Below are 22,358 nucleotides of genomic sequence, written 5' to 3'. Positions count from 1 at the left end.
GGAGGACTGTAACGGGAAACATAACCTCCTCCCATCCATCCAACTCCCGCCTGCTCATTCCAGTTACCCTTTCCTGGGACAACCACGACTTCCCCTTCAAGCCTTGGTAGACTCTGGAGCCGCAGGTAACTTCATGGATGGTGTCTGGCGAAGGAGAATGGCGTTCCCTCTGAACCTCTAAGTGACCCCATAAGGGTTACTACGTTGGATGGAAGCCCTTTGGGATCTGGACTTGTCACTCGTGTCACTACCCCCTTGCGTCTTTCAGTTTCCCAACACCAGGAAGTGATGAACTTTCATCTGACCTCGTGGTCCGAGTTCCCTCTCGTCCTTGGATACCCTGGCTTCACAGCCATAACCCTCACATCGACTGGTCTGTGGGCACTATCAAGCAGTGGGGTCCTACGTGCCAAGCCACTTGTATCTTCCCAAGTTCCCCAGTTCCCCTCCCGAGTCTCTAGAATCCATCGACCTGTCCCGAGTTCCCGAGTGTTACCATGACCTCAAACGCGTATTTAGCAAACAGAGGGCCACCAAACTACCACCCCATAGACCTTACGATTGCCCCATCGACCTGTTTCGGGCACCTGCCCCCAGGGGTCGGATCTTTTCCTATCCTCGCCTGCACGCTCTGTCATCGAGTCTGGGGCCCAGGTCTCCCGAACGAGCTGCTATGGATCTACATCAAGACGCTCTGCAGCAGCCTCATGCGTCATCCACCCGCCGCGGAGCAGGGTTTTTCTTTGTGGCCAAAAAAGACGGGGATTACGTCCTTGCATCGACTACCGGGGACTTAATGCCATAACCGTCCGTAACCGCTACCCGCTACCCCTTATGGCCACAGCCTTTGAGCTGCTCCAGGAAGCAGTGGTCTTCACTAAGCTTGACCTGCGGAACGCATACCATCTTGTGCGGATCAAACCCGGTGACGAGTGAAGACCGCTTTCAACACGCCTACTGGTCACTACGAATACTTGTGATGCCCTTCGGCCTGACCAACGCCCCGCTGTGTTCCAAGCGCTCATAAACGATGTGCTTAGGGATATGCTTAACATTTTCGTGTTTGTTTACTTGGATGACATCCTCATCTTTTCGAGCTCCCTTCAAGAACACACTAAGCATGTCAGACAAGTGCTCAAACGCCTCCTAGACAGCCATTTGTACGTTAAGCCGGAGAAGTGTGAATTCCATTCCTCTCGAGTACAGTTCCTGGGATTTTGTAGTGGAACCCGGTCGAGTCCAGATGGACCCAAGAAGGTAGGGGCGGTGAGCAGATTGGCCCACCCCCAAGTCCGTTAAGGAAGTTCAGCGTTTCCTGGGCTTCACTAACTTCTACCGCAAGTTCATCAAGAACTTCAGCTCGGTGGCAGCCCCTCTCTCAGCTTTAACCAAGGTGGCAACACAAGGTTTCTGTGGGGAAGAGAAGCTGAGACGGCCTTCCAAGGACTCAAGCAGCGCATCCTCTCTGCTCCCATCCTGACACTACCGACGGCGGATGAACCTTTTGTGGTGGAGGTAGACGCATCAGAGGTTGGTGTTGGAGCTGTCCGTCGTCAGAGGGTGAAGACAAGAGGCTTCATCCTTGCACCTTCTTCTCTCACCGGCTTACCCCGGCCGAGAGGAATTACGATGTGGGGGTCGTGAACTCCTAGCGGTTAAGATGGCATTGAAGGAATGGAGACACTGGCTCGAGGGGCTTCTCAACCGTTTCAAGTGCTTACGGACCACAAAAATCTAGAGTATATCCAGCAGGCGAAGCGGTTGAACTCCAGACAAGCTCGATGGTTCTCTTTCTTCAGCCGATTCCAGTTTATTCTCACCTATAGACCCGGGTCGAAGAATCTCAAACCGGATGCCTTGTCACGAGTCTACTCTCCTGCCATTCGAGAAGATACTGACATGACTGTTCTTCCTGCCGCTAAGATCGTGGCTCCGATCTCGTGGCAAGTGGAGGATACCGTGAAACAAGCTCAAGCCATCGAACCGGGCCCTGGAGGAGGTCCTGCTAATCGGTTGTTGTTCCCAAGGCAGCAAGGTCCCAAGTCCTTCTGTGGGGGCACTCCTCTCGCCTCACCTGTCACCCGGGCGTAGTCGCACCTTGGAGTTCATCCAGCGTAAGTTTCTGGTGGCCCACCATAAAAGAAGACGTTGCCACTTTCGTCAAAGCCTGTTCCGTGTGCTGCCAGGGCAAATCTTCTCACCTCCGCCCTCAAGGACTCCTTCACCCTTTATCTATACCCCACCGACCCTGGGCCCATATCTCGCTGGACTTTATTACTGGCCTTCCTCCGTCCCATGGTAATACTACGATCCTAGTCATCATCGACAGGTTTTCTAAGGCGCCAGGTTTGTTCCCTTGACCAAATTACCTTCTGCCAAGGAAACAGCTGAGTTGGTGATTAACCATGTGTTCCGAGTCTTGGCATCCCGCAAGATATGGTTTCCGACAGAGGTCCCCAGTTCGCCTCAAGGTTTTAAGGCCTTCTGCCAACTCATAGGGCCACGGCCAGTTTATCTTCAGGGTACCATCCGGAGTCCAACGGCCAAACTGAGAGGATGAATCAGGAGCTGGAAACCACCCTCAGATGTATGGTTTCCAACAACCCATCCACATGGTCATCCTTCATTGTTGGGCTGAGTACGCGCACAACACCTTGTGCTCCTCCTCCACTGGTATATCCCCGCACCGAGTGTCAGTTTGGCTATGCTCCTCTATTGTTCCCGGACCAGGAGGCAGAAGTCAGAGTGCCTTCAGCCTCGAGGTTCATCAGACGCTGTCGGCTACGTGGAAGAAGGCCCGTCTTAATCTTCTGCGTTCCTCTCAGCAGTACCAACGACAAGCCAACAGACGTCGCCGTCCGGTCCTACCCTGTACCCCGGCCAGAGAGTATGGCTCTCAACAAAAAACTTACCGCTACGGGTGGAGTCTCGCAAGCTGTCCCAGAGATTCATCGGACCCTTTAAGATTGCCAGGAGAGTCAATCCCGTTACTTTTCGCCTGCACTTACCCAGATCCCTTAAAATCAATCCCACATTTCACATTTCTTTATTAAAACCTGTTGTTTTTTCTCCCCTTATTCCGGCAGGCAGACCTCCCCCTCCGCCCCGTGTCATCGGAGGCCAGTCGGCTTATACCGTCCACCGGATACTGGACTCCCGCCGGGTGGCAGCGGTCCTGCAGTAATCTGGTGGACTGGGAAGGCTACGGTCCCGAGGAGCGCTCCTGGGTTCCTGCCAAGGACATACTGGACCCTGACCTCATTCGTCAGTTCAGGCCCTCCACCCTGAGAAGGCTGGTAGGAACGTCAGGAGCCGTTCCTAGGAGGGGGATTCTGTCAGGTTTTGGCCAGGACTGTTCTGGTTTTTTGTCACTAGATGTCCCATTGCACCTTTTTTGTACCTTTTGTTTTTCCCTTGCTCTATTATTGTTTGCACCTGTATGTCGTTCCCTTGTTAGTATTTAATCCCTGTGTGTTCTTAGTTCCTTGCTCAGTGTTTGTATGTAGCACCCAGCCCCAGCCCCAGCCCAAGCCTTGTTGTGAACATATATTTTTCTCTTGTTGGATTTTCCAGAGGTTCTCTGGTTTTGTTCTTTGTTATTTTGGATTAGGTCTTTTAGCTAGGTGTTTTTTTTTCCCTTGCTGTTTTTACCACTTTGTGGATTTTCTTTGTATTTTGGAAGTTATCTATTTTTTATTAAACCACCATCTCTACGTACTGCTGTGTCTGCCTCATCTTCTGGGTTCTGCCGATTTAGTGACTGTTTCTAGCACCGGGTMCTGACAATCTAAGTGTCTGATGAACGGACCGTGAAGGCTTTGAAAAGGACCACATGAAAAGAGCTGTTATGTCAGGATATAGGGGAGTTAAAGTTTTTGATGCTTTGCCTTTGTGGTTTCTGTCCGTCCCATCCTATTACCGCATGAATCTAACTCAACACAAAGAGGGCGTCACGCCACCGCCCAATACAGTAATCAAAACCAGGGTTAGATACATAGAGTGTAGATAAGTACAGTGTAGAGTTGATATCCCTCATTCTCTCCAGTCTGCTCCTAGATCTCCAACCTGCTGGGGAAAGGATTCCACAGACACACTCCAGGAAACGCAAACTACAGGAGAGGGGAAGAGAGCGAACGATTGAGAAAGTAGAGGGATGACAGGTTGGATAACATTCCTGCTTTTGGGAATTTGAGGGATGTTTTATTGGCCTCCAGAGGCGCTGACTAGCCTCCGCTAGCTTTGGACCACCAAATCCATTAGCCTTGCTCCTCTGTGTTGAGCATGCAACATAACATCGACATCTCCATAGATAGGGACTCCCTGTGTTTTAAGTGGAGAACATTTACAAGGCTCTATGTCCATTTATTTACAGATTCCAATAGAACGATACAMTACAGACATACTGGGTAAAACGCCTTTGTTGTCCGATACGTCAATTCCAATGTCTTCCCACAGATATATCGACTTTCGCTTTCCTCCTTTAGACGTCGCTTTCCCAGAAAACACCAGGATTGGAGTTGACTTAGATGACTGTACTTCTGTCAACGGTCGGAGCCCATCGTCTTTATTCCCTCGGTCCTCTCCAGTCTCCGAGGTCAAGGCCTTAGCAGCAGTGTGGCTGATGTCTTACCGTTATAGTAAAAACACATTGGGCCATCTTCCTAATGTTATCTGGTGTCTCTCCCCCATGGATGACTGGGCCTGTAGGGCAGGCAGGCTCACACACACGCCCGCGCACGCACACGCACACACATCAGTGGTCCTGGGGGACCCATGGTAAAACAGCCTCCTCCTTCCTGTCACTGCTTTATGGCTTTACCAGGCCAGACCGAAGGATTCCATTACCAACAGGACCAGTAGAGTGTGTGTGTGTGTGTATGTGTGTGCGTGTGCGTGCGCGTGCGCGCGCGTGTGTCCGTCCGTGTGTGTGTGACAATGTTATTATAGTTTTTTTTTCTTTTAGTTTTTATATTTTTATTAGAAATTCAGTTTAGTTTCAATTAGTTTTCAGACCTGATTTGCTATTTTTTTTTTTTTTATGTTTATCAAAATATTTATATTTTGTTTTTATATTATTTTGTTTCAGTTTTACTGTTAGGGACAGAAAGCATGCGTGGGAGCATAGGAGCCAGTTGTGTTGTAAAGTTTTTGTTGTGTTTTTCGGGCTGCCACCTCCTGCAATGGGGGGCAGTAATATGAAAGGTGATGGGTCAGGTTAGGTTATGTTTAACTATTCCCCAGGTCGTTGCTGTAAAGGAAAATGTGTTCTCAGTTAACTTACCTGGTAAAATAAGGGTAAAAATATATATATTTTCCAAATGTATATAAAGTAAATCTCAATGTGACTTTAAAATGAATACCACCCAAACTGGTGCAATGAAACTCTCACCTGTGTTTACACCAACCCAATGCTTTTTAACTTGGTTGAGGCTACGGATCCGTAGGTAACCGCCCGGTCCCGTCTCCATAGATCCCTTTTCCCCAGAGCTGAAGATCCAAATCACGTTCTGCGCATGTGTTTCTTTATACTTTAAGCACACATTCTCGTGGTCTCTCTGTCAATCGTGAATGATAATTCTTCAAGTTTTACTAGTGAAACGTCCATGCAGCATCTGCATACCAACCGTTTGACCTGAATCAGTTTCATTGTGATATGCATTTAGATTAGATCTTCTTGAGTAATACAGTGTTGTTTTTCAAGTAGACTACAGTGTTGTTTTTCAAGTAGTCTACAGTGTTGTTTTTCAAGTAGCCTACAGTGTTGTTTTTCAAGTAGCCTACAGTGATGTTTTTCAAGTAGCCTACAGTGTTGTTTTTCAAGTAGTAGCCTTACCAGTGTTGTTTTTCAAGTAGGCGACAGTGTTGTTTTTCAAGTAGCCTACAGTGTTGTTTTTCAAGTAGCCTACAGTGTTGTTTTTCAAGTAGCCTACAGTGTTGTTTTTCAAGTAGCTCCAGTGTTGTTTTTCAAGTAGCCTACAGTGTTGTTTTTTGATTAGCCTACAGTGTTTACAGTAACGTTATATACAGTGCATTTGGGAAGTATTCAGACCCCTTCCTTCACTTTTTCCACATTTTGTTACGTTACAGCCTTATTCTAAAATTGATTAAATTGAACATTTTCCTCATCGATCCACACACCATAAACCATAATGACAATGTGAAAACAGGCTTTTTGAAAATGTATTTCATAGTTTTGATGTCTTCTCTATTAGGCTGGCCAAGGCTCACATCAACACCATAATCCCAGACACCTTGGAACAACTCAAATTTGCATACCGCCACAACAGATCCAGAGATGACTCAATCTCTATAGCACTCTACACTGTCCTCTCCCACTTGGACAAGAGGAACACCTACATGAGAATGCTGTTTATTGACTATAGCTCAGTGTTCAACACCATAGTGCCCTCCAAGTTCATCACTAAGCTCAGGACCCTGGGACTGAACACCTCCCTCTGCAACTAGATCCTGGACTTCCTGACGGGCCACCCCAGGTGGTGAGGGTAGGCAACAACACATCTGCCACACTGACCCTCAACACGGGGGCCTCTCAGGGGTGCGTGCTGAGTTCCCTCCTGTACCCCCTGTTCACCCACGACTGCATGGCCACGCATGACTCCAACACCATCATTACGTTTTCTGACGACACAATGGTGGTTGGCCTCATCACCAACGATGATGAGACAGCCTATGGGGAGGAGGTCAGTGACCTGACAGTGTGGTGACAGGACAACAACCTCTCCCTCAACGTCAGCAAGTCAAAGGAGCTGATTGTGGACTACAGGAAAAGGAGGGGCCGAGCATGCCCCCATCCACATCGACGGGGCTGTAGTGGAGCGGTTCAAGACCTTCAAGTTCCTCAGTAGTTCCTCAGTGTCCACATCACTAAGGAATGAACATGGTTTTACGAGGGTATGTTTGGCAGCATGAGTGAAGGATGCTTTGTTGCGAAATAGGAAGCCGATTCTAGATATAGATTTGGATTGGAGATGCTTAATGTGAGTCTGGAAGGAGAGTTTACAGTCTAACCAGACACCTAGGTATTTGTAATTGTCCACATATTCTAAGTCAGAACCGTCCAGAGTAGTGATGCTGGACAGGCGGGCAGGTGCGGGCAGCGATCGGTTGAGGAGCATGCATTTAAGAGCAGTTGGAGGCCACAGAAGGAGAGTTGTATGGCATTGAAGCTCGTCTGGAGGTTAATTAACACAGTGTCCAAAGAAGGGCCAGAAGTATACAGAATGGTGTCGTCTGCGTAGAGGTGGATCAGAGAATCACCAGCAGCAAGAGCGACATCATTGATGTATACAGAGAAAAGAGTCGGCCCGAGAATTTAACCCTGTGGCACCCCTATAGACACTGCCAGAGGTCCGGACAACAGGCCCTCCGATTTGACACACTGAACTCTGTCTGAGAAGTAGTTGGTGAACCAGGCGAGGCAGTCATTTGAGGAACCAAGGCTGTTGAGTCTGCCGATAGGAATGTGGTGATTAACAGAGTCGAAAGCCTTGGCCAGGTCGATGAAGACGGCTGCACAGTAATGTCTTTTATCGATGGCGGTTATGATATCGTTTAGTACCTTGAGCGTGGCTGAGGTGCACCCGTGACCGGCTCGGAAACCGGATTGCACAGCGGAGAAGGTACGGTGGGATTCGAGATGAGTCAGTGATCTGTTTGTTGACTTGGCTTTCGAAGACCTTAGATAGGCAGGGCAGGATGGATATAGGTCTGTAACAGTTTGGGTCCAGGGTGTCTCCCCCTTTGAAGAGGGGGATTACCGCGGCAGCTTTCCAATCTTTGGGAATCTCAGACGATACGAAAGAGAGGTTGAACAGGCTAGTAATAGCGGTTGCAACAATTGCGGCGGATCATTTTAGAAAGAGAGGGTCCAGATTGTCTAGCCCAGCTGATTTGTAGGGGTCCAGATTTTGCAACTCTTTCAGAACATCAGCTATCTGGATTTGGGTGAAGGAGAAATGGGGGAGGTTTGGGCAAGTTGCTGTTGGGAGTGCAGGGCTGTTGACCTGGGTAGGGGTAGCCAGGTGGACAGCATGGCCAGCCGTAGAAAAATGCTTATTGAAATTCTCAAATATCATGGATTTATCGGTGGTGACAGTGTTTCCTAGCCTCGGTGCAGTGGGCAGCTGGGAGGAGGTGCTCTTATTCTCCATGGACTTTACAGTGTCCCAGAACTTTTTGGAGTTTGTGCTACAGGATGCAAATGTCTTGAAAAAGCTAGCCTTTGCTTTCCTAACTGCCTGTGTATATTGGTTCCTGACTTCCCTGAAAAGTTGCATATCGCGGGGGCTATTCGATGCTAATGCAGTACGCCACAAGATGTTTGTGTGCTGGTCAAGGGCAGCCAGGTCTGGAGTGAACCAAGGGCTATATCTGTTCCTGGTTCAAATATTTTTGAATGGGACCTTTAGCTGTCGGGACGAGGTGTCCAGAAAAGTTGAATCCACAGCCAATCCGTTTTAACTTTAGTAGTACACGTAAGAAGATTCAAGTTAGCTACCTAACCATYCCCCCCCCCCTGTTAGCTAGTGATAGTGATGCACAAGCTAGGCTTATTTGAAACATCTGCATCTCCTGGACACATTTACCCGCCAGATTCAGTATCTTGAAAACACCATTGAAACCCCTATTACATTTTTGACCAAAGTTTAGAAGAAAACTAACATTGAACATAATTCATGATGGTTTTTATTTTTATTTGGAGTCAAAGATAATAGTTTCAGTATAGTTTTAGTTTTTCAAAAGGATCGTTCATTATTTCATTTTGCTAGATCGTTTGCTAGATCGTGTTTTCGTTTTCGTTTACTATAACAACCTTGGTGTGTGGCGTACGTGCGTGTGTGTGTAAGCAAGAAAGTAAAACAAAGAACATGTGAGTGAACCAATGTTTGCTTTCGTTTCTGTGTGTTTTCTATGTGTGTGTGTGTGTGTGTGTCCATGTCAAGTCGTGTGTGTTCGTGTGTGTGTGGTAGACTCTGCGGGGTTCTAGCCTATAGTTATAACTGCTCTCTCTCTCTCTCAGACAGAACCCATGATGTAAGCGTAGCCTAGGCAAACACAGTCAGTTTAACGGAAAAGTCCTTCCTGTAATTAGCCATTATAAACTACTACTACAGATGTGCCCCTTTCACAGTGTGGTGTTAGTTTGGATGTTCAGAAAGGCCTGAACATCCACACTGTTTATCCAAATAGCAACCACACTCACTGGGACTAGCTTCCTTCCCATTCTGTGATGGACTCAGCCTCCCACCATGCACACACGGGATATGTTCCAAATAGCACCCTATCCTTTACATAGTGCACTACTTTTGACTAGAGCCTATAAGGGAGTAGGGTGCCATTTGGTACGCCACACAGACAGCAACCGCCTTCAGAGAAATGTGGATGATGGGGGTTAGTGGACTTTGGAAGAGACGTCTTCTACCAAGCATTTTTGTTTGAAAGTTTTGGACAGGGCTTTTTAACCTAAAGCCTTTTGGAGCGGAGTTTCTGGGCGAGGGATGTTGGTTGAGGTCTTTTGGACGGGCCAGGGTTGTAATTTGTCGCTGGGTCAGGATATAGAGCAGGACTCGGAGGAAGCAGGGTTGTCTACTCTTCCTTGTCATTTAGCCATTTTAGTGCGGCCACGTTGTCCCCGGCGACACACACACACACACACCACGCCTCTGGATACACTCCCGACGACACACTCGAACCTCAGCCAAAGAAATCCTCTATTTCTCTCTGTCTCTCTCTTGCACTCTTTCTGTGTGTGTGTGTGTGTGGTGGTGGTGTGTTGTGTGTGTGTGTCCACATTCTCAGGGGGGAAGTTGTACATTAGACTAAAGCAGTATGGAAAAGCCTTTATTAATCTCATAAATGTAATGTTATTGTATTTCCCATCGAATCCCATCTTGGAGCAGAGCCCAGGTTTTGTGTGTCCGTGTGTCCATGTGTGTGTGTGTGAGAGAGAGAGAGAGAGAGAGCATGCGTGTGTGTGTGTGTGTCAATTTCTGGATAGCCCATTCTGAGTCAATAAATGGGGGGGGGGTTAAAGGTCAGGGTAGAGAGGTGACCTTGGCCTCTGAGACACTTAACACTCTCCTCAGAAAGTGACCCATTGACCCCTGACTCACACCCCGCCGCGCTCGGCCACTCACCCCAGCCCAGACACCGATAGGGTTACCCTTAGATGTTTTTTTGTGTGTGTATGTATGTGTGTGATTCTGGAATTGAATGAGTTAGCATTAGGGCATCTGCCACACTCAGCCATAATGATCCAGGGTGGTTAATGTGGTTTGAAGCAGGAGGATGTAGAGAGGGAGCTTATTGTGAGAATATGATAATAGTTATGTCATACGCCCTTCTATGGTCTCCAACTGGCTTGGCTTCAGTCACATGACTAAATGAGCTCATAGTGTGAAAATGGCCTTGTTTCTGTGTGTGTGTGTGTGTGTGTGTGTGTGTGTGTGTGTGTGTGTGTGTGTGTGTGTGTCAGAGTGCATCTGTGAAAGTAGGCATTAGCAATTTCATTGTTTCCATCAGTGTCCACACACATGGGACACACTCACAAAGATAGTACACTCTCACACACACACACACACACACACACACAAACACACATGCTTGTTATAGATTCCCCACTCTTCATGTGTTTCGTATTAAAGCCCATGATGATATCCTTTTCCCATAAACAGGATTAAAGCCCAACAGCCGACTCTTTAAATCTTTATACAGTTCACATCTCTTCTCTGGGAAGGACTGAGACATCAAGCTGTATCAGCTGACACTGGACACTTAGATAAATGTTGTTAGAGCAGGGCTGAGACTCTACTCTCTGTTCCACTTAGAGCTGCTGGCACAATTACTGTATTACTGTGTAACCAACATTTATGGATAAAAACGTCCTAAAATGATTTTGGGGTGTTTGTGTGTGTGTGGAATGAACAGCTGACTAAAGACGGGACGCCCGAGCATTCTTGAGGTCGAGTCCGTTTCTGCGGTAACATGAAATCTTTACAACAAACTTTGTTGCTCCTTTCTGAAACAAGCAAGGTGTTGTAGCAAACAAGTCTCCGGTTGCCGAGGCAACGCCGTCCTCCCTGTAGCAGCAGCACACACAGGGTGCGTTCGTAAATTCGCTCTGGCTATCTACTCCGATTTCAGAACACTCTCGCCTGAGTGTACCAGAGCGCAGAGTAACTGACGAATTTATGAACCCTCAACACCGGTTGAATATGGTGTGTCAATAAACATTGGCAAAAAAAAAGCATAATTAAATTGCTTCCATTAGTACAGTTACATTAACCAAAATGTCCTTGAGTGGCCTAGCCAGTGCTCGGAGTTGAACCCGATCGAACATCTCTGGAGAGACCTGAAAATAGCTGTGCTGCGATGCTCCCCATCCAACCTGACAGAGCTTGAAAGGATCTGGAGAAAATAATGGGAGAAACTCCCTAAATACAGGTGTGCCAAGCTTGTAGCGTCATACGCAAAAATACTTGAGGCTGTAATCGCTGCCCAAGGTGCTTAAACAAAGTACTGGGTAAAGGGTCTGAATACTTATGTAAATGTGATATTACAGATTTTAATTGTTGATAAATTTGCCCAAAATTCAAAAAAACTGTTATTGCTTTGTCATTATGGGGTATTCTGTGCCGATTTGTTTTTCATACATTTTACAATAAGGCTGCAACGTAACAAAATGTGGAAAAATCAAAGGGCCTGGATACTTTCCGAATGCACTGTGTCTCGCTATATCCCTCTCAATACGAGACTCATAAATGAGAATTGACTGATACAGAATAAACGTGTAATTCAGCTGACAAATGCATTTCGTAACGGTTAGTCATATTGGCTCCAGGCTGTCAGTCCATCTGTGCGTCTGCCTGTCTGTGCGACAGCTGTCGTGTCGTTACAAAGTTGTTTTGGTGCTGCTAGCTTGAGCTTCTGAATGAAAAGGGATTGACAATATTTTCCTAGTGCAACACTTGCTAGTTGGACCATATTTCAGACTTCTAAGCACGATCAGCATGCTGGACACTATGCTGGGCGCTGCTGTCTACTGGTGAAGCAAGCTAGCTAGCTATTTTAGCTGGCTAGCAAACAGATAGATCCACACCTGAGCCTACCAGTGGGTGATTAGCCTACAGCCAAATAAACGCTCGTGCACTTGCAAACTTTGCTGGAGTTGCTAGCCCGCTAATTGTTTTCCTCTTGGATGTGCAACTTTTTGATGGCAAATGTATTCAACCCTACAGTTGCTGAGGGTAACTTTTGCAGGCAACTGCTTGCTCTGCAAACACTTGCACTGCAGTAGGCAGCCTATATTGTTGACCTTGTCTATGTAGAATTAGAATTAACTGCTATTACGGTGACCACGGTCATTTGGCTGGTCAATTACCGCCATCCAACATTCCATGACCGTCACAGCCCAAGTTCCGCTGTGAAGCGATGTGCAGAGAGAGAGAGAGAAGTGTTTGTGCCACATGCTTAGGAAGTGTAATGCATGCTATGCTGACATCTAGTGGCCATACGGTGAACTGTAATGTACATTGATTCTATCTATTTCTCTCTCCCACTTTCTACCTCTCTAACAGGGATGATTTTGATGAAGAGGGGTTTTGCCAGCCGTACAGGGGCGTAGCTTGTTCTCGCTTCATTGGGAACCGCAGCATCTTCGTCGACTCGCTGCAGATGCAGGGCGAGATCGAGACCCAGATCACAGGTACGCTATCTGACTCCCTGTGTATGTGTGTGCGTTTCCCGTATCCGCCTGTCCCATTATGGGTGTATTGTGAGTGAAATCAGTTTGCAGGGATTAAGGGTCATGGTCCAGATTTGGTCCTTCATGTAAACCAACCAGAGACACTCATCCTTTCCAGCTCCAATCGGACCCAGGTTGAGTCTGTCGCTTTGTCATTACTGTCAGTGTCAGCTAGGATGATGAGAGGATATCTGATAGAAGGATAAAAGGGAGTTCAGGATGCTAACGTCACAGTATGGGACACACGCAGTCTACGCTTTGTGTCTGGGTAGCCCAAGTATAGTTCATCAGACATGTCTGAACATCGCTGTGTGTGTGTGTGTGTGTGTGTGTGTGTGTGTGTGTGTGTGTGTGCTGTCTCTTATACACATCTAGATGTGTATAAGAGACAGGTGTGTGTGTGTGTGTGTGTGTGTGTGTGTGTGTGTGTGTGTGTGTGTGTGTGTGTGTGTGTGTGCGTTTGTGCGTTTGTGCGTGCATCTGGCTCTGTTTATTTTCCTGGAGACATTATGTGTCCGTTCATAGTTGAGTGTGTTGGAGCTGCCTGCCACTGTCTGTGGTTGTCAGTCCCAACCCAGAGACCCAGAGACGATGTGGTGCATGTAGCTGCTATACTTTCCCTGTAAACCACAGTCTCTACAGGCCCTGTAAATACAGACAGGCTGCTGTCCTAAACTGCGATTGCACTCTAGAGCAAATATACACACTACAGGACCAGACATGAACCATGAGTGATTTGTGTCTGACTGGACGGGGAAAATGTTCCCCAAAAGTTTGGATGTAGGCAATCCCCACAAAGGTTACGACTGTCCCATATGACACTTGATTTTGATCGTACTTGATCTCGGTCATACTTGATCTCGGTCATACTTGATCTCGATCATACTTGGTCTCGGTGGAGCAATAAAAGTTCAGTACATTTCTAGAGCTATAGTTGTATGTATACCTAAACTTCAGACTTCTTATGCCCATGCACATGACCACTTTCCCCACCCAGCCGCCTTCACTATGATCGGAACGTCCAACCACCTGTCGGACCGCTGCTCCCAGTTCGCCATCCCGTCTCTGTGCCACTTTGCCTTCCCTACATGTGACCGCAGCTCTGGGGTAGACAAGCCCAGGGACCTGTGTAAGGTAATTGTCTATGTAGCTATACAATATAAAGCTGGATATATTTAGACTTGCTAGCATTGACAGTGGATATAATATACCATTTAGTAAAGTGAGAAATATCTCTATTTAGTTTAGTAGTAGGTGGTCACCTTCTGGAGTGGCCTAGTATGTGTGACAACGTTGTGTTCCTTCTATTGTGTTCTTTGTATCCGTCTCAAACCCTCTCTCCCTCTCTCCCTGTCCGTAAAGGATGAATGTGAGATCCTGGAGAATGACCTGTGTAAGACCGAGTACATCATCGCCCGTTCCAACCCCATCATCCTGAAGAGACTGAAGCTGCCGAACTGTGAGGACCTGGCAGCACACGACAGCCCAGAGGCTGCTATCTGTATGAGGATAGGGATCCCCATGGCTGAGCCCATCAACAAGAGTAAGACATGCTATATTGTAAACTGTACTTCCAATATCAATAGTCTTCACGTGGCCCGTAAAGAAGAGTGAGATATTACTCTGTTGTTATCGTAAATCCGCTTTTATAGCTAACCCATTGGCATCCGCATTAAAAAAAAAATGTTTTAATTATTTTATTTATATAGCCCTTCTTACATCAGTTGATATATCAAAGTGCTGTACAGAAAAGCAGCCTAAAACCCCAAACAGCAAGCAATGCAGGTGTAGAAGCACGGTGGCTAGGAAAAACTCCCTAGAAAGGTCAAAACCTAGTAAGAAACGTAGAGAGGAACCAGGCTATGAGGGGTGGCCAGTCCTCTTCTGGCTGTGCCGGGTGGAGATTATAACAGAACATGGCCAAGATGTTCAAATGTTCATAAATGACCAGCATGGTCAAATAATAATAATCACAGTGAACAGGTCTGTAGTACTGTACTGTAGTCCACTACCAAACAGTATTGCTAGGCAACTTCAAATCATAATCAAACATACTGTACAGTATCAGCAACAATAAAAAATCATATCCTTCATCCCGATACGTCTTTGCTCCACAATTTGGTCTAACACACATTGTTTTCTGTCCCCCTACTTCAACCAGACCACAAGTGTTTCAACAGCAGTGGTTCTGCCTACCGCGGGACGGTCAGTAAGACCAAGTCGGGTCGTCAGTGCCAGCCCTGGAACTCTCAGTATCCTCACAGCCACACCTACCTGGCGTTGCGCTACCCAGAGCTCAGCGGAGGCCACTCCTACTGCCGTAACCCCGGCAACAAGCAGGAGGGACCATGGTGTTTCACCCTGGACGAGGGAGTCCGCATGGAGCTCTGTGACATCTCCGTCTGCGGTGAGACATAGGGTGACATAGGGGGTTATAAACACATTGTTGTCTTTTGCTGTTTTGTTATTATTGGGAGCCAATGCTGCAACCTATCAAATAGTCACATTAGTTGTTATGCTTTATATGTTATGGGTGTTTTAACACTAAATCGCAGCGCCACATTGTTATTTGCAGTGCACAGTGTGCTGTTTGGGTTAGAAGGAGAAGCGTCGGGGCAGTAACATGGAGTTTGAACATTAACCCCGTGTTATCTATGTCCCATGAAGATTATAAGGAGAACCGTGGGGGCAGTAACATGGAGATTCTTTACATCCTGGTCCCGAGCGTAGCCATCCCTCTGGCCATCGCCCTCCTCTTCTTCTTCATCTGTGTGTGTCGTAACAACCAGAAGGCTGCCCGACCCCCAGCGCCCAGACAGCCCAAACCTGTCAGAGGACAGAACGTAGAGATGTCCATGCTCACCAACTACAAACCCAAGGTACAACATTTAGCTTAGCACCATCTCTAGTCCCATAGTCCTCACCCTCTTATGGTCCACTCAGTTCACACACACACAGCTCACACTATGTGCAAACTCCAAAACAGAACACACACACACGGCATGTGCACACTCACTCTCACTCACTCACTCACTCACTCACTCACTCACTCACTCACTCACTCACTCACTCACTCACTCACTCACTCACTCACTCACTCAGTCTCTCACAAACAGAACGCTCTCAGTCCCCCACACACACTGGTCCCAGTGGGCCTGAACTCTGTTGGCCCAGCCAGAGACCCGGGCCCATTGACTATGGCGTGCTGTTGGTGTAGGACACAAAGCAGGCAGTGTGTCTGAGAAATACTGTTTTCACACCCCAGTCATAAAGTGGTGGTCCTCTCTCTCTCCTGGTGCTGATAGGGTTAGAGAACAAACACAGACACACACACACTGGTATCCCTGGGCCTCTCTCCTGGTGGTGATAGGGCTAGGGTTAGAGGAAGGCAGGGCCATGACACCTATATATCTCAGCTAAATAGGTTTTATGGGTAAAGGCCTGCTGAGTGGCACACTGTTTACAACACTACATGTGAGTGGGAGAATGTCACTAAGACTCAATGTTGGAGGTGTAGAAAGAGTGAAAAGCACACAATCCAGTCTATGAGGCAGAGTTATGTGTTGTGGATGTTAAAGTGAGGCAGAGTGGCTAGGATCTCTCTCTCTCCAGTTGTCAATGACATCCTTTCCTCCCTTCCTCTTCCCAATTGGTAGTTACAGTCTTGTCCCATCGCTGCAATTTCCCTACGGATGAGAGAGAGAGAGAGATCCTCTGAAACATGACCCTGCCAAGCTGCACTCCTTCTTGACACACTGCTCACTTAACTCAGAAGCCAGCTACACCAATGTGTCAGAGGAAACACCGTACAACTGGCAACCGAAGTTGCTAGGGCGCGATGGGACAAGGAAATCCTGGCCGGCCAAAACCTCCCCTAATCCGGACAACGCTGGGCCAATTGTGCGCCGCCTCATGGGTCTCCCGGTCCACGGCCGACTCCCGGTCCACTCGGGAGGCCCTCTTCCCTTGTTTTAGGGAGTTTGTATTCGTTTTTGTAAGCAGCGCCGGTGTAATCAGTTTCCCGTCTGTATCTCAGATCAGGTTAGTAGGGCCTCTTCCAGAGGAGACAACGTATGTGGAGACAATCTCCCCAAGCCCAGATCCAGGAACCAGTCACCCCACCCCAGCATCACCCTAGTAGCATTATTGTTTCTGCTGCCTCCCTGCATTCCTCCAACTACACGGCAGCAGCAACAGCCCCCATACTGCTGACACACACACACACACACACACACACACACACACACACACACACACNCACACACACACACACACACACACACACACACACACACACACACACACACACACACACAGCCCTCTCGCCCCAGCATGCTTCGGCCCAACCCAGTTCAAAGACACAGGGTTCAGGCCAGTGTTTTGACTCCCTCTGAAGTATGCTATTATGACTCCCAAAGACAAACACTGCAGAAGTACTCTCATTTAAATTCATCAGAGGAGGTATGGAAAAGCTCTATGGTGTGTGTGTGTGTGTTGCTGTGTAAGTGTGTGTGTGTGCGTGTGTGTCTCACCAACAGCACGCATGCGTAAACATCCCTGTGTAAAGGGGAAGCTGGTTGGATGTTGACGACGATGTGTTTTCCCGTGCGCCATATACCACAGATATTGTTGTTGTTGGGGGGGAAGTGCTAATTTTGGAAGTGGGCTGCTCATTGGACGGCTATACGGAGCAGGCCTTTGCCAAGAAGCTGCTTAAGTACCATCCCCTCGTGGCACGCTTGGACAGCCTCGGGTGGAGGTGCAAGCTGGTGGCGCTGTTATTCGGCAGTCTCGGCCACGTACACAGCCTTGCGGTGCGTGCCCTTCCAGATTGCGGGCCTGACGAAAAACTAGGGCAAAAGCAATTGGTTAGGTACTGCTCTGTTTTCAGCTGTCGTGGGGCAGCCTTGCTGTTTGGAGAAGGATGTGCTTTTTGTACCCTTGAGTGCCATGCATACAGGGACCTTTGAAATGTTGGGATCCTTTTTGTCTGTCAATTTGATTGGTGGATTCAAATGAAGTATTTCAAATGTGGGTGTGGGTGCGGGTGTGCGTGCGGACGTGCGTGCACTTTTGCGTGTGTGTGTGTGTGTGTGTGTGTGTGTTTACCTATGTGAGTGACCCCGTTCATGCCAGAGCCTAAGATCTCTATCAGAGCTCAGCAGGATGAGGAATGTTCAGCTGCAGCTCCTTCTCTCTTCTCTCTCTCTCTTTCTCTCTACTTCTCACTGGGGTTCTTTGTGATGTTTGACAGCAGTATCAGTGTTTTGCCAGCTATGTATTGCATACTTCATATTCTTCTGCGGATCATACTACAGTCAGCCCTACATTCTTTCTATGTTCATATCTATCTCCATCCCGTTTAGCAGATTATCCTGGCTGTGTTATGGTGTAAACTGATGCTGTTAGACATACGTCCACAGTGTTATTGCCCGTCAACGCTACAGCTGTGGGCTGGCTCGGTGTATTAGACAGTGATGTGTGGTGGTCCCCGTCACACGCGCACATAAACACGCGCACCCACACACACATTCCTGTCCCGAGGCAGACTGTGTTCTTTTGTCACAGTACGAAAAACATCTGCCCCACTGCTCATGTCGTCCTCGTCAGTGTCACCGCAACCCATCAGGCCTTGCTCCAGGGTCACCCGGGGAGTCGTTGTTCGGGGCGGTGGCGCAGCCCGGCCCCTGCGTTTTTTTCGCTCCGGGGATGAGCCTGGTTTGGCCGCGGGAGGGCGTAACCCAAACCAAAAACATCTGTCCCCCTTTTCATAACAGTAACATCCCCTATTCACCGTTCCAACTGCTAACCAGCCCCTTCCCCCAAACACTCCTCCGCTTCCCCAGCAGCACCCCCCCCCCCCTTCCCCCAGCTGACTGTGGCCTCTGTCAGGAATTTAATTTCTATTGGAGTTCCTGGAATCTCTCATCGCCTCCTCCCTTCACCTTTTATCTCTTTCTGTCCTGACTGAGCTGTGAGCCCCCCTGTGAACCCCCCCTCCTCCTCCCTGTAAGATCACCTGGACAGCTCAGAGATATGAGACTGTAGGACAGGAGAGGCTATCTGAAGGCTGTTGGGATGACAAGACAATATGAAAGGTTATGGAACATAAAACTTCAAAGACTATGTTCAGTAGAAAGATAAAATGACGAGGTCCCCTTTACTGTAGTGCATCTGACTCATGACTGAAGATGAACAAGGCTTGGGGTCAATTCCATTTCAATTCCATTCAATTCAGGAAGTACACTGCAATGCCAATACTCTTCAGTGCTTTTCAATCAGGGAAATGTGGAATTGGAATTTGGTTTACTTTCTGAATTGACTGGAATAGATATGGAATTTTATCCTGATTTCCAACATGCGATGTGAAGATTGCTCTACGTGTTGTACAAGTTGAGTAATGATGGAGTTTGGGCCATACATATGTGTTTGAGAGAGGGGGGGATTGGCAGTTTTCTGCATTCAAATTCATAACCATTCAACAGGCTGGCGCTCTTGGCTTCCCCTCTGTTTCTCATGGTTCAGTCCCCAGCTGGATAGATAATTACAAATGTCTGTCATCCCTTAAACAAAAACGTTTACCTTCTTCTGTTATTACTGGGCCACTTCATTCCACTTTAATCATTCTGGAGAAAATGAATTACCTGCAATTTCTCAAATCTGCACTAACCTGTCAGTTTATTGTTGTTTATGTTGGTAGTGTGTTGCCAGATTCCTGGCTGGAGTGTAGGTACACTTATGTATTTTGTGTCTGGATTTTGACTTGAGCTGAGGAAAGGAGATAATGGATATAGTACGAGAATAATAGGTAATTATGATGTCTCTAGGCGATAGCACACGTGTGCGTGCACGCACACAGTTATATTAGGCACTTTGCCTACCTACAATTATAACTAGCAGCAATTGTAAGCTGTTACGTTTTGATGTCGGTCAGCACAAACCCACACCGAGATAATTCTGAGTGTTGAGTATGTACTGTATGTTGAGCTGAATAGAAATTTCAGCACTTAACATGCTGACCAGACCAGGCATGCGCGTGCCTGGTCATGTTGTTTTGGTCCATCCACACCAAACGCGATCAGGACACGCAGGTTGAAATATCAAAACCAACTCTGTGCCGACTGTATTCGTTTGGGGACAGGTCGAAAAACACGTGAAACACGAATGGACATTTAGCTAAATAGCTTGCTGTTACTAACTAATTTGTCCTGCTATATAAACATTGGGTTGTTCTTTTTTTCCTGGATCTTTGTAGAAGTTTGACCCATTTTGAGGTCGCACGATCGTGTGTTCTCTGCTCCAAACAATAACTCCACAGATAAAAGGGGAAACTTCGTTTCTAGTAATCTCTCCTCATTCAGTATTCTTCTTCGTCTTCTTCTTCTGTGGACTTTATATGGCGGTTGGCAACCAACTTTAAGGTGCATTACCACCACCAACTGGACTGGAGTGTGGACCTCAGTTCAGCTTTCAATCACCCACGTGGGTATATGCTCCTAAAAACCAATGAGGAGAAGGGAGAGGCGGGACTTATAGCGCTTCACGTGTAAACAAATACCTGGCTATACAGACGCTCATTGACGCGCGCGAGCAGTTTGGATAGAATTATTGAATAACATGTATGTGTACATTTATTTTGCAACGCTCGCGCACGTAACACGAGCTGTGGGGTCAGCATGTAACCTCTCTTCCCCTTCTCTGTCCCCTCTCTCGCCCCTTCCATCTTTCTCTCTCTCTCTTTCTTCTCCCTTTCACTCCTTTTCTCTCTTTCTCCCCCTCGCCCTCCATCCTCTCTCACCTCTCTCTCTCTCCAGAGTAAGGCCAAGGAGCTCCCCCTCTCTGCGGTGCGGTTCATGGAGGAGCTCGGTGAATGTGGATTTGGTAAGATCTACAAGGGCCACCTGTACCTGCCTGGAATGGAGCAAGCCCAGCTGGTTGCCATCAAGACCCTGAAGGACTACTCCAGCCCTGGCCAGTGGGGTGAATTCCAACAGGCATGTTAATATTGATGCMGGTTTCAACATTCTTTTTTTTAACTTACGTTTGTATACACCCTGGCAGAGCTATTGGAATATGAATTGCTGGGTACTCACTGTCCACCCGGCCTTCCTGAATTCCCGGAGACGGTGGAACAATGAGCTAGACTTTTCAGTGAGACCTCGTGCTACCTGGGAGTCCTACCAGAGAGTAGGAAGGCGGAGAGGCAGACGCGGCGGGGTCTTCCATTACCGAGCATACTACTCACCAATGTTCAATCATTAATGAACAAACTTGACAAACACAGAGCGAGGATCTCCTTCCAGAGAGACTTCAGATTCTGAAACATGCTCTGTTTCCCGGAGACTCTGCTCTTCCCCGACATCCAAACAGATTATATACAAACAGAGGGTTTTACAGTTTTTTTGAGCAGAAGCAGCCTCTCTCTGGCAAGATCAAGGGGGGTGGACTCTGCTTTATGACCAACAACATATGGTGCGACGGGGGAAACGTACAGGAAYTTGCGAGCTTCTGCTCTCCCGACTTGGAATACCTGGTTATCAAATGTTGCCCTTTTTACCTTCTGAGAGAGTTCTCAGGGATTATCGCCATGGCTGTGTACATCCCACCCCAAGCCGACACCAAAAATGCTCTCAGAGATTTTAATTGGACCCTGAACAAACTGGAGACCGCATACCCGGAGGCAGCATTTATTGTTGCGAGGGACATTAGCAAAGGTAATTTGAGGTTCGTGCTCCCAAATTATTACCAACACATTGACTGTCCTACTCGCAGAAATTCCACGCTTGACCACTACTACACGTCTTTTAGACACAGGTATAAGGCCGTCTCTCATCCTCATTTCGGTAAATCTGACCATGATGCCATTTTGCTTATCCCTGCCTACAAACAAAGACTCAAGAGGGGAGTTCCGGGGGTCAGGTCTGTACAGCGTTGCTCCGACCAATCAGAATACACGGTCCAAGACTGTTTTGATCACGTGGACTGGAATATGTCGATTCAGTCACAGGTTTAATAAAAAAATGCATAGATGACGTGATACCGATGGTGACTTTCAAAACTTACCCGAATCAAAAACCGTAGATTGATGGCAGGCTTGTAGGGAAACTGAAGGAGAGGGAGATAGTTGAACAGAACAATTACGACCTACTCACACCGATCAAGATGGCGAAACACATGTACAGGGATAAAGTGGAGAAGCAATTCAGTGGCGGACACGAGGCGTATGTGGCAGGGGCTCCTGACCATCACGGATTACAGAAAGAAAGGGCCCTCACAGTGTTCTACAGGAGCACCATCGAGAGCATACTGTCTGGCTGCATCACAGCCTAGTGCGGCAACTCCACCGCCGTGGACCGCATGGCGCTACAGAGGGTGGTGCGCTCAGCCAAACGCATCTATGGGTGCACACTGCCTGCCTTCCAGGACACCTGCAGCACCACATGTCGCAGGAAGGCCAAGAAGATCATCAGGAACCCCAGCCACCCGAGCACCGTTTCCGTCACTCAGATGCAGGCAGTATAGGAGCATCATGGCAAAAACTGTAAGACTGGCCAATAGCTTCTACCCCCGGACCATCAAGCTAGTCAACTACTTG

General features: G+C 47.7%; 1 protein-coding gene across 1 annotated transcript in view; it reads left to right on the top strand.

Moving 5' to 3' along the window:
- LOC111971364 (inactive tyrosine-protein kinase transmembrane receptor ROR1) overlaps positions 1-22,358 on the top strand; it is a 66,976-nt gene that overhangs the window by 27,723 nt on the left and 16,895 nt on the right. Inside the window, exons 4-9 of the mRNA XM_023998105.2 lie at positions 12,597-12,724; positions 13,761-13,897; positions 14,126-14,306; positions 14,925-15,170; positions 15,431-15,642; positions 20,578-20,757. Of these exons, the coding sequence (XP_023853873.2) occupies positions 12,597-12,724; positions 13,761-13,897; positions 14,126-14,306; positions 14,925-15,170; positions 15,431-15,642; positions 20,578-20,757 (1,084 nt within the window). The remainder of the gene's footprint in view (positions 1-12,596; positions 12,725-13,760; positions 13,898-14,125; positions 14,307-14,924; positions 15,171-15,430; positions 15,643-20,577; positions 20,758-22,358) is intronic.

This window comes from Salvelinus sp. IW2-2015, linkage group LG13, assembly GCF_002910315.2.
Source record: "Salvelinus sp. IW2-2015 linkage group LG13, ASM291031v2, whole genome shotgun sequence".
Taxonomy (NCBI): domain Eukaryota; kingdom Metazoa; phylum Chordata; class Actinopteri; order Salmoniformes; family Salmonidae; genus Salvelinus; species Salvelinus sp. IW2-2015.
This window is presented reverse-complemented; position numbering and strand designations above follow the sequence as displayed.